Source organism: Chenopodium quinoa, unplaced genomic scaffold, assembly GCF_001683475.1.
Source record: "Chenopodium quinoa cultivar QQ74 unplaced genomic scaffold, ASM168347v1, whole genome shotgun sequence".
NCBI lineage: Eukaryota > Viridiplantae > Streptophyta > Magnoliopsida > Caryophyllales > Amaranthaceae > Chenopodium > Chenopodium quinoa.
The window spans coordinates 4,681,906-4,694,109 of NW_018743212.1; the positions used below are offsets into that span (position 1 = coordinate 4,681,906).

The 12,204-nt window shown below is 42.5% G+C and overlaps 1 protein-coding gene across 1 annotated transcript; it reads right to left on the reverse strand.

Annotated features, from left to right (window-relative positions):
* Positions 1-6,386: 6,386 nt before the first annotated feature.
* LOC110734157 lies at positions 6,387-7,472 on the reverse strand. The gene has a single exon (XM_021914203.1). The coding sequence runs from the start codon at positions 7,470-7,472 to the stop codon at positions 6,387-6,389; it is 1,086 nt and encodes a 361-aa protein (XP_021769895.1).
* Between the last annotated feature and the right edge of the window lie 4,732 nt (positions 7,473-12,204).

Sequence of the window (12,204 nt, forward strand, 5' to 3'; positions counted from 1 at the left end):
GATAGCAAGCTAAGATTTCCCCCCCACACTATAGTGATGCAAGCCCCTTATATACAAAAGAATCGACTCCTGACACTTATACCCCCCCCCCCCACACGTAGAAGGAGTAACGACCTCGTTGCTCCAAGACAAAACAAAGGAAGGGAAGGACAGGGGGAATAGCCAAGAAAAATAGGGGGCTAGTGCCCACTAGGGCCAGCATCACCGGAGTCCGGCCCCATATCCCCGTAGGAGAAGCCGTCAGGTGGGCCGTGGGGATCCCAACCTCCAGTGTAGCCTGGAGGCCAACCATAATGACCTCGGAAGAGGTCTTGTTGCCAAGTAGGCAACGGGTCGAATTGGGGGGGCATGGTTAGGGGTTGGGGGTGGGTGGGGTCAACATAGGGGTAATTGGGATCACCCCTATAATCACTACCACCCGGCAACCTATAATCATAGGACCCGGACGCGTCAGGGAAATCATGGCGCACCCTATTTGGCTTGGAAGGTCCTTGCCAATAGGGGTAGGTAGGGGCGTTGTCACCCCCCCCACGATGGCATTGGGCCATGCTGGGGAGGCCAATATGGATAATTGACCGGAGGCGTGACATCGCCTCTATCTACATGCATATCATAAATAGGCTGCTGTTGGAGAAACATACCTTGCTGGGTTTCAAATAGGCTTTGAACACCCCACTGGAGGCTCCCCATTCGCTGCTCAAGGCTTTCCAAGCCTTGGCTTTGGAAGAACTGCTGCTGCTGTTGCTGTTGGTGTTGATGTTGTTGTTGTTGATGTTGTTGTTGTTGTTGATGTTGTTTTTGTTGTTGATGTTGTTGTTGTTGATCCACCATCTCCTCATCATCTTGCTCAAATACAAGGTCCTCTCCTCGATCGGTTCCAGGAAGGACACCATTGTCCCTCCTAACCCAGTAGATGTTTCTGGACTCCCTTTGGAAGGAGGTAAGATCCGGGTTTGGGAGAAAGCAACGGTGTGCATGAGACACCAACCAATCATAAACTCCCTCTCCAGGGGTGAAGGCAATGAATCCCAACCTTTTAATTTGCTCAAGATTGAGAAAGATGTCACTGCTATTCCCGACCATAGTGCAAGAGGGGAGGAGATCCCCATGCCCAAGATTCAAGGCTAACCTTGTTACCATACTCCCACAGGCAATTTCGCCAGTCTTCTTCCCCTTGGCGATTGATAAGCAATTTTGATGAAGAAGTAGCCCAGGTTCACTCGTCGGCCTAAGGTCGGCTGAGTAGCGAACCACAGAGTGAGAATATCCTCCCTAGACATCTTCCCTAAATCCTGCTTGTTGAAAATAGCGTATCCAAGTATACGGTGCAGGATTCTTAGGGACGAGTGAGCGATCTCACTGGCTAAGGAGTAGCGGGTGTTGAACTCTTCTTTTCCCGTGATCCCCCTCCACCAATGTCTTTCATTATAAACTTCGAAAGAGGAGTACTCGGGAGCAATAAGGTTAGCATCTGGATTAAAGTCCAGGGCAATGTTAAGCTCTCTCAAGGATAGTGAATGAGATTTGTTGAAAAGCTGGAAGGTTACTTTAAAGTCGTCATCCCCCACAGATTCACTGGAGAAAATGGAAAAGAATTCAAGGGTTGGCTCAAGGTAGGTGTTGAATGACGAGCTCACAAATGTACCCAAATTGAGGTTCTCAAAGAGTACCCAAATGTCTTCGTCGACACCCAAGCTTGTGGTGGTAGGACAGTGATAGTGCTTGGAGGGTCTAAGCTTCCTCTCTTTCATTTTTTTTAGTTGGCTTCGTGGTTGTTATTTTGGAAGGTAAGAGGGGGTAAAGTTGGTTTATTTTGCTGGGATTGGGAAGGTTAGGAGGGTTGTGGTTCCGTCCCACTCTTTGATCGTTTTCTACTGAATTTCAACATCTTCGCCCCAACCACTTCTCAAAAGTTTATACCACAGAGAATTTCACACCAAAACACCGAAAATATCAACCCAAACCACAATTCGAAGAGTACCAACCCAAAAATTCAATCGCACTATCAAGCGAAATCCTACAAAACAACAATTAGCACAACAAATACAACAACAACGTAACAAAGTTAGTCAATAGGCAAGGAGCTCATGAGATGTATACATCACCCAAACAATTCTCAAAATTCCCAAATTACTCACACTCATCATGAAATTCATGGCCAACAATTTACGTATCATAAACCCACAAATACCTATATCTAACAATTCACAATTCCCTAACTATTTCAAGAAAATCCCAAGAATTGCAAATCATTCACAAGTATTTCATTAGAATCACATATTTGCAAGAATACTCATATACATGTCAATATAATCAAAAGAATTGCAAAAATATCACATGTATTTCAATTGAGTCAAAATTTCTCCCACAAACATCACAAATTCAAGAAGTCTATCATGAATTCTATCAAAATGTAGCAGAAATTAGGCTTAGGGAGTTAGATATACCTTCTTGAAGATGAAAGTTCGAACGAAAACTTCACCGAGGGGGCTAGCTTCGTGCAATGGGAGATTGGGGTTTTTGGGGTTTTCTTGAAATTTCTTGGGTGAGATTCAAGGGTTTTTGATGAGCAAAAGTGTGCAAAGTGAGGTTTTGGTGAGTGTTTGATGAATTTTGAGGGAGAATTGGGGAGGAAAAGTGAAGATTTTGAGGTATGATGGAGGTTAGTAATGGAGGTTAGGGCTTAGGAGAGAAAGAGAAGTGAGACCATGAAAGTGAAAATGAAGACGAAAGAGGCGTACCTGCGTTTTCTGAACAAGATTTGTGCGCGCCCGCGCACACTACCTGCGCGCCCGCGCAAACCCACCTGCGCGCCCGCGCAGTACCTGTGAGAGCCCTCTCACGGGCGCGAATGCCATCTACAGAAACATTGCCCCCTTTTTTTCAGAAAGTGCACGCCCGCGCAGACCTCATGAGCGCCCTGTTGAGCCCTCTCAAGGCATCTACAGAAAACTCTCAAACTTCTTCGATTTAAAAAGTTCTCTAACTCTACTAAAAATCCCTAACACATAAAACTAAAACGTTTATCAAATATTACAACCCCATCAAAAGCATACAAAAGTTCAAGTTCAAAACGACAATATTCCTATATTACGGATTTGGCTTCGAGAGCTCCCATCCCGAGATCATCAAAAGCGCGTGAATGTCGTTAATTCTCTTCATTGTGCTCCTTCTTCGGGCCTACTTGACCTACAATAAAAACAACTATGGATTAGATCCAATCATAAAATCTAGGTACGAAATTTAAAAATTCAAAGAATAGAAGGGGGAAAGGGGCTCGGGTTGTCTCCCGAGAAGCGCTTCTTTTTAAGGTCATTAGCTTGACCATTATTCCGATTCATTAAGGTTCAACAAGACAAGGCTTGTAATCCATAGGATCAAGCCTAAGGCACTCAATACGACCAACTTCGTTCCCTGAATGATAGAGTTTGATGCGGTGCCCATTAACCCAAAACTTGTGATCGCTCGCATCTAGCTCGAAGGACCCATAAGGAGTGACATTAGAAATCTTGAAAGGACCGGACCATTTGGATTTCAGTTTTCCGGGGAAAAGACGAAGTCTAGAGTTGAAAAGCAGAACTTCATCTCCAACCTTGAATTCCTTGAACCTTATCCTTTGATTGTGCCACTTCTTTGTTTGCTCCTTATAAAGCCTTGAATTCTCATATGCATCGAAACGAAGCTCCTCTAGTTCATTCAATTTCATCAACCTTTTCTTTCCGGCTTCCCCAAGGTCCATATTAAGCTCCTTGATGGCCCACCAAGCCTTATGTTCCAACTCTACCGGGAGATGGCAAGCCTTGCCATAAACCAACCGGTATGGAGTAGTTCCTATCGGGGCTTTGTAGGCCGTTCTAAGGGCCCATAGAGTATCATCAAGTTTGAGGGACCAATCCTTTCGAGTCCGGTTCACCATATTCTCAAGTAGGTTCTTGATCTCTCGGTTCGATACCTTAACTTGGCCTTGAGTTTGGGGATGATATGGGAGCCCTACTTTATGGTGGACACCATATTTCTTGAGGAAGGCTTCAAGCTGCTTCTTGGCAAAGTGCGATCCACCATCACTAATGAGAGTCCGGGGCACCCCAAATCTTGGAAAAATGATCTTCCTTAGAAGCTTGAGGACTACTTTGTGGTCGTTGGTTGGCGATGGTATAACCTCTATCCACTTGGTCACGTAGTCAACCGCAACCAATATATAAGCATTTCCACATGAGGACACGAATGGACCTATGAAATCAACCCCCCAAACATCAAACGGTTCAACTTCAAGGATACCCAATTGAGGCATTTCATCCCGTTTTGTGATGCCTCCCTCTCTTTGGCACCTATCACACCTAGATATGTATCGTTGGGCATCACGATGCATGGTAGGCCACCATAGAAGGGATTGAGAGATTTTAGCCACAATTTTAGTCACACCACCATGTCCTCCACACGGTAGTGAATGGCAATGTTCGAGCACACCCTCAATTTCATGGTCCGGGACACATCTCCGGAATATACCATCCCCACATTGTTTGAATACTAATGGGTCGTCCCAAAAATACCGCCTTACTTCCTTGAAAAACCTCTTCTTTTGCTGAGATGAGTATTGGTACGGGATAATTCCACTAGCTAGGTAATTTGCGAAATCTGCAAACCACAGACTAGGAGAAGAAGCAATAGCCATAAGGGTCTCAACACCCATCTCCTCATTTATCGGAACACTTTCAACTTCATTATGAGGTAATCTAGACAAGTGATCGGCAACATGGTTTTCGGCCCCCTTCTTATCCCTCATTTCAATGTCAAAATCTTGAAGGAGGAGGACCCATCATATTAGCCTAGGCTTTGCATCCTTCTTGTTCATTAAGTATCGAACCACAGCATGGTCCGTGTACACTATCACTTTGGAACAAACAAGATAAGGCCGAAACTTGTCCATAGAAAACACAATTGCAAGCATCTCCTTTTCTGTAGTAGTATAATTCTTTTGGGCATCATCCAAGGTTCTACTAGAATAGGAAATAACATGCAGCTTGCCTCCTGCTCTTTGACCTAATACGGCTCCCACTGTGAAGTCACTAGCATCACACATTAGTTCAAATGGCAAGCTCCAATCTGGAGCTTGCACTACAAGAGTAGATGTGAGAGCTCCTTTGAGCTTATTGAAGGCTCGAAGGCAAATATCATCAAAACAAAAATCTTTATCCTTTTGAAGCAATCTGGTTAAAGGTTTAGATATAGTGGAGAATTCTTTGATAAACCTCTGGTAAAAACCCGCGTGCCCTAAGAAAGCCCTTACTCCCGTAATGGAAGTAGGCGGGGGTAGCTTGGTTATTACCGACACCTTAGCCGAGTCAACTTCAATCCCTCTTTTTGACACCTTATGGCCGAGGACAATCCCCTCCTCAACCATAAAATGGCATTTTTCCCAATTCAAAACAAGGCTCGTCTCTTGACATCGCTTCAAGACTTTTTCGAGGTTAAATAAGCACGTGTCAAAAGAGGAGCCGCCTACATTGAAATCATCCATGAATACTTCAATTTCATTCTCCAACATTTCAGAGAAAATGGAGGTCATGCATCGTTGGAAATTCGATGAGGCGTTGCATAGGCCGAAGGGCATCCTTCGGTATGCAAATGTCCCATAAGGACAAGTGAAAGTGGTCTTCTCTTGATCCTTAGGGTGGATTGGGATTTGGAAAAATCCCGAGTATAGATCCAAGAAGCAATAGAAGGCATGTTGTGATAACCTTTCCAAAATTTGGTCGATGAAAGGGAGAGGGAAGTGATTTTCTTTGTATTTTTATTCAACTTCCGATAATCAATGCACATTCTCCACCCGGTCACCGTTCGGGTGGAGATGTCCTCTCCCTTCTCATTCTTGAGTATGGTCATTCCACCTTTCTTAGGAACTACGTGAACCGGGCTTACCCATTTGCTATCGGAGATAGCATAGATAATCCCCGCTTCACGTAGTTTCAAAATCTCCTTTTTACTACCTCTTTAAGGTTAGGATTTAACCTTCTTTGAGGCTCAATGGAGGTGGCATCATCATTCTCAAGATGGATTCGATGCATGCACAACGAAGGGCTAATACCCTTGATATCATCAATGCTATACCCTATCACACTTCTATATTTTCTCAAAACGTCATGCAATTTTTCCAAATCATGCCCATCAAGGATAACATTGATAATAACCGGGTATTCCCCTTCATTTCCAAGGTAAGCATATTTCAAAGAGAGGGGAAGGGGTTTGAGTTCTACCTTGGGAGGAGGCTTAGAACTCTCCTCCAATTTCTCCTCTTCTTGTGCTAGCTCTTCATGCTTAGGATCGTTCTCTTCCTTTCTTTTGGCTTCTTCAATAGTCATGAAAAACTCCTTTGCCTCGTGAGAGTATTACTCTTCCTCGCATGTAAGAGCCTCAAACATTGGATCTTGAGGGCTCATCATAACCCTTCCCAAAAAATCCAACTCCTCACCTACCACATCAACCCTATAACACTTCTCAACTATGGGGGTCTTGAGTAGCTTAGAGAATTCAAAAACAATCTTTTCATCGGCTACTTCACAAGTAATGGTATTGTTTTTGCAATTAATGACGACCCCCAATTTCTTCAATGTTTCCCTTCCAAGAATCAAAGGAGTGTTCTCATCCTCCTCCATATCCATTACAACAAAATCACAAGGTACATAGATGTGTCCCACTTGAATGGGGACATCTTCAATTTCTCCACAAGGCAACTTAACCGATCGGTCGACTAGTTGAATGGTCTTCCTTGTGGGTATCATCTCGATATTCAATTGTTGAGCAATGGACAACGGCATTAGGCTAACACTAGCCCCAAGGTCGGCTAGAGCTCCTTTGGGCCCAAAGTTGCCAATCTTGACCGGAAATGTGAAACTGTCGGGGTCTCTTTGCTTCTTTGGCATCTTATGTTGAACAAGTGCACTCACTTGATGTGGAAGTGTAATAAATTCATCCTTGAGCTTCCTTTTGTTCGATAGGATATCTTTGAGGAACTTCGCATAAGATGGCATTTGTGTCACCACTTCAAGGAAAGGTAGGTTGATGTGTAACCCTTTCATCACATCAAGAAACTTTGCAAATTTGTCATTCAACCTTCGCTCCGCAACCCTCCAGGGATAAGGTACCGGATTATCATACTTGCTAGTGTCAATGGGGTCCTTACCCTTGGACTTCTTGTCTCCAACTTCTTTCTCAACATTTACCTCCTCATCTCCCTTTTTATCTTTCCCTTCTTTCTCTACCTCCTCACTCCCTTTTGGGCCTTCATAAGAAGATCCCGATCTCAAGGTGATCGCCTTGCATGTGTCGGGTTGTTTGAGGTTGTGAGATGGGTTTGTGTTTGGTTGTCCAGGTAGTTTAGATGAAGAGTTTAAGGAAGAATTTTTGGCCACTTGAGCTAATTGAGAATCAACCATCTTGTTGTGAGCCTTAAGCTCTTGGATTTGTTGATTCATGGCTTGGAGTTGTTGGAGAATTTGGGTTTGAGTAGAATCGGGTTGAGACACTTGCTCTTGACTCCTTTGAGTTACTTGATTTTGATTTTGGTATTAGTGTTGGCTATTTTGTTGATGGTTCCTTGGGTAGTTTCCCTTTGGGTTTTGGTTTTGGTATGTAGGAGGGTTTTGGTTTTGGTATTGTGGGTTGAAATTGTATGGTTGTTGAGCTTGTTGGTTCCATTGTTGGGGTTGGTTTGCAAATCCGGGTGGTGGTTGTCTCCAAGCTACTCCTCCACCACTTCCCCTATATCCATATTGCCTTGTGTTGTAAGCCGCGACATGCTCCGGGCTCAAACCACCACAATAAGATGTATCGTGGGTTGTACCACCACAATTTTGACAAGAGAAAGAGTTAACTTGGGAGGAGCTTGCACCACTATCGATATTTGTATTCAACTTTGCAAGCCCTTTTGTCAACGTCTCAATTTGATGTTGTAATTGATCAACCTTCTCCAACTCATACTTTCCACCCTTTCTAGGTGCATTCCTCCTTCTACTTCCCCAAGAATAGTTCTTCACCACCTCTTCAATTGTTGCTTCAACTTGGTTTTGAGGGACTTTGATCAATTGGCCACTCGCCCCCGCGTCCAAGTTGGCTCTAGACATTGGCTCCAATCCATCGTAGAAGAATCTTATGAGTAAGCTTTGATTGTATTCATGGTGAGGACATGCTTGCACCAACTCTTTAAACCTCTCCCAAGCTTCAATAAGGCTTTCCTCCGCCTCTTGTTCAAAAGATGCAATCTTCCTCCTCATGTCGGCGGTTTTCTCTTCGGAGATGAACCTTTTCAAGAATGCTTGGACAATTTCCCTCCATGTTGTGAGAGAATTAGGCTTGACTTGCTTGAGCCACTTCTTTGCCCTCCCTGCAAGAGACTGTCGGAATAGGTGCATCCGAATGTATTCTTAAGAAACTTGGTTGGTTTGTATCATGGCACAAAGCTCAAGAAATCTATCAAGATGCTCAATGGGGTCTTCACTTGGAGAACCCGAAAATTGCTCCGCTTGTACCATTCTTGTATATTAAGGATGGATGGTGAAGTTAGTTTCCGTGGCGGGTAGCAATATCCCACCGGTGAGCTTATAATCCTCCGGATTACCGAACTCACGAAATAAAACGTCCGCTTGTTGCCCAGCCATTTCTTCGCCTTGAGAGTGTGAAGAGTAAGAATCACTCTCACTATCAAAAATAGCTCCAAAACCTCTTCCTTCTTCTTGATAAAGTCTACGGACTTGTCTCAAGGTACGGTCTATTTCGTGATCAATGTAGTGAGAAGGTGGTCCCTGAGATCTCCTTTGCATCCACCAAAGCTAAGAAAACGATTAGAAATGACTAGCACAATCAAATGGACAAAAACAAAAGAAAATAAAACTCTAAAATAACACAAAAGCAAAACAAAATTGACCGTTTCCCCGGCAACGACGCCAAAATTTGATGAGGAACGAAATGCCGTCGTCAATACACTTTCCTATCAAATTAATCCTAGATTACCTAAATGAGTATAGAGGCAAGCAAGGGTTGAGATCCACGGAGAAACGGGAGATTGCAACGCTAAGTGCTAACAATAGAGTTTTAAAAGGGGTGTATATGAATAAGAGTGGTGGAAAACAAGACAATAAATAAACTAAGGCTACCAAAATTACTCTAACAATTAACAAAGACTAACAAGTATTGGAAACTATGAGATTAAAAACACTAGGGGGATCGGGGAACATCAAACTTGGAGATTAAGATCTAAACACATGGATAATCAAGGATTCGCAACCAAGGGAGCAAGGATCCTACTTAACACAATTCATTCCCATGCAATTGATTAAGCGATGTATAAACCACGTTCTATCCTAACATGATCACTCCCGCGCATCAATTAGGACATGTAATAATATAGTCAATGGTGCACATCATCAACCATATAACAATAAGCACAAGTTCATACAACAAGGGTTTAAATCCCCAAAAATCAAGTATTTAATCAAATAGCAACCAAGTCATCCATTCCCCTTCCCCTAGCTAAAAGTCTAGCCTATGAGAGAGAAACTACTCATATCAACAATACCCAAAAAATTGGCCATAATCAAAACCATCAACATAACAATCAAAAATACTTGAAATATGTAAATAAACCAAAATAAAAGGGATTAAGATAGAAAGAGCTCACAAAGCTTCAATCTTGTATTGAAATAAGAAAATGGGTCTTTGAACCTTTAATGGTGAACCATCAAAAATCCAATAGATTGCTCCAATATTGATTACAAGTATGAATAAAGCACTAATCTAGATTAAAGATTAAAGTTTAGGTGATAAAAGACTAAGAATCTGAATTTTCTCTCTCTAAAAACTTATACAAGCATCAATGGAGGCTATTCTCTCTCTAGAAATGTTCTAAGCATATTACCCTAAATGGAATAGCCGCCTTCATTCCCTTTTAAATTCAGCTTTTAAGTAGGAAAATAAAAACGGGCTGGGCTGACGGCGTGCGCGCCCACTACAGTTCTTTGCGCGCCCGCGCAGGATGATGTGCGCGCCCTCTACTTAAGGCTGCGCGCCCGCGAACTTCTGTGTGCGTGCCCTCTACTAATATCTGCGCGCCCGCGAAGTATACTGCGCGCCCTCTACTGAGCGCGCTTAGCATCTACAAAAAGTTGCCTTCTTTCTTCAAGAGTTCAAGCTAATCTGCGCGCCCTCTTCAAGAATCATCACGCCCGCGCAAGATGAGTAGCGCGCCCTCTCCAAGAATTATCGTGCCCGCCCAGGATGAATAGCGCGCCCTCTCTAGGGCGCGAGGCATCTACGAGGTTTACATCCTGATTTGGCCTTGAGTGCGCACCCTCTCCCTTGGGTTGCGCGCCCGCACAAAGCGGGAGAGAGGGCTCTCCTGGGCGCACAGCCTGATTAAAGCTCCTTGCTTGATTTGCTATTGAAACCGGCTCTCGAAACTATCCCGAACTTTCTTCTACTTCACGTATCGATTGGTTTACCTGCAAAACACAGGAAAACACCCAAAAACAGCACAAAAAGGTAAAGTAGAGGGGAAGTACAAGGGAAATAGCATTGTTGTGCAATATATGGAGAAGCACGGCAAAATAGGGCTAAAAAAGCGATAAATGGAGGGAATTGATAGGAAAAAGGATCCCGAATAGTGGCATAAAAGCCACTTATCATATCCCTCAACCACTCCTTTGCCCTATCCCACAATGAGAAGGGGAAAAGGCGAAGTCTAATAGCATCATTTGTTACACCATTCATTTTCATTGTGTCACATTTCTCTAGAAAACTATCAATATGACTTACCGGACAATCATGCGGTAGGCTTGTGAATGAATCATTGGAGATAAATTGAATGAATTGGGGCTTAATCTCGAAGTGTTGAGCCGTCACAGGTGGCCTGACAGTGCTAGATAGGAGTCCGGTAGTCGTATCAGGAATACCGTACTCCCAAAGGGATTTCGTAGCATCTTCCATGTTTCTCCTACGTCGATTCCTTGTTCTCCTTCTCCTTATAGTTGCCTCGATCTCAGAGTCAAATGGTTCAAGATCTTTTGACCTTGAGCGTCGTGTGGGCATGCAACAAGAAAACTAGAGAAAGAATATCAAAAACACAAGAGAAAATAGCCAAAGCAACGAATAAAGCTTAGCAAAAACGAATCACAAATAATCAAATGAAACCGTTAGTCCCCGGCAACGGCGCCAAAATTTGATAGGCATGTCGCGTACCTAACAAAAATAACCTAACTATTCCTCCTAAATATGTAGTCGGGCAAGTTAGGGTCGAATCCCAAGAGACTAAGGTTCACCTAAACTATCTAGACTCAAGTAATCACTAAGCAAAAATCAATCAATGATGGAATAAACTAAGAGCTAAAGTATGGAAAAACTTAGAATAAATCAAAGAATATAATAAATCAATAAGCTAAACATCCAAGATCAAGTATCACCACAATTACGATCGATGCAATTATATATCTACCCCTAACATACAACTCCAATTAACACGGGGAAAAGCAAACCCTAACCAATACCAAGGACCTCTCTTGAGTATCAATGGCTTCCCTAACCCACAATCAAGCCTATTCTCATGGTATCATGCAAATTAGAGATATTAAACACTTTACTTCAATTCCCAATTATCCGTTCAACTATTCTCATGTTGAATTTCAAATCCTAAATCAATTTACTCAATTCCGTTACAATCCAACTCTCGTTGTGATAGAAACAATGGAATAATAACAATACTAATTATCTCTAATATAGCATTGGCATAATCACAATCAATTTAGCATAGACAATTACAATGGTTATTAGAGAATTTAAAGAATTAATTCATGCATCAATCATAATTGGGCTACCCTAGATCTTGGAATAAGAAATCTACTCACACATATTGAAGAAAGCAATAATAATCATAATTATAGAAAACATGATTGAAAAGCATTAATAATTGAAAGAGAAAGGAATAGAGATGAATATCAATGATGCTTTAATTGAAATTACTCAAATTGTTAATCAACAATACCCAAATCTAACCTAAGAGTTAAATTTCTAAAAGGAATAAAACTAAAGTTCTAGAGAGAGAAAGAGGACTTAAGAAAAATCTGAATAATCCCCTCATGAAAATTACACTGGGTATTTATACCCTTAATGACCTAAAAATAATAAAATTGGAATTCAGAGTTGCGCACAACTGTGCCC

Excerpts from the sequence above, each read along its gene's own strand:
- LOC110734157 (XM_021914203.1), bottom strand. The coding sequence starts at position 7,472 with ATGAATCAACAAATCCAAGAGCTTAAGGCTCACAACAAGATGGTTGAT.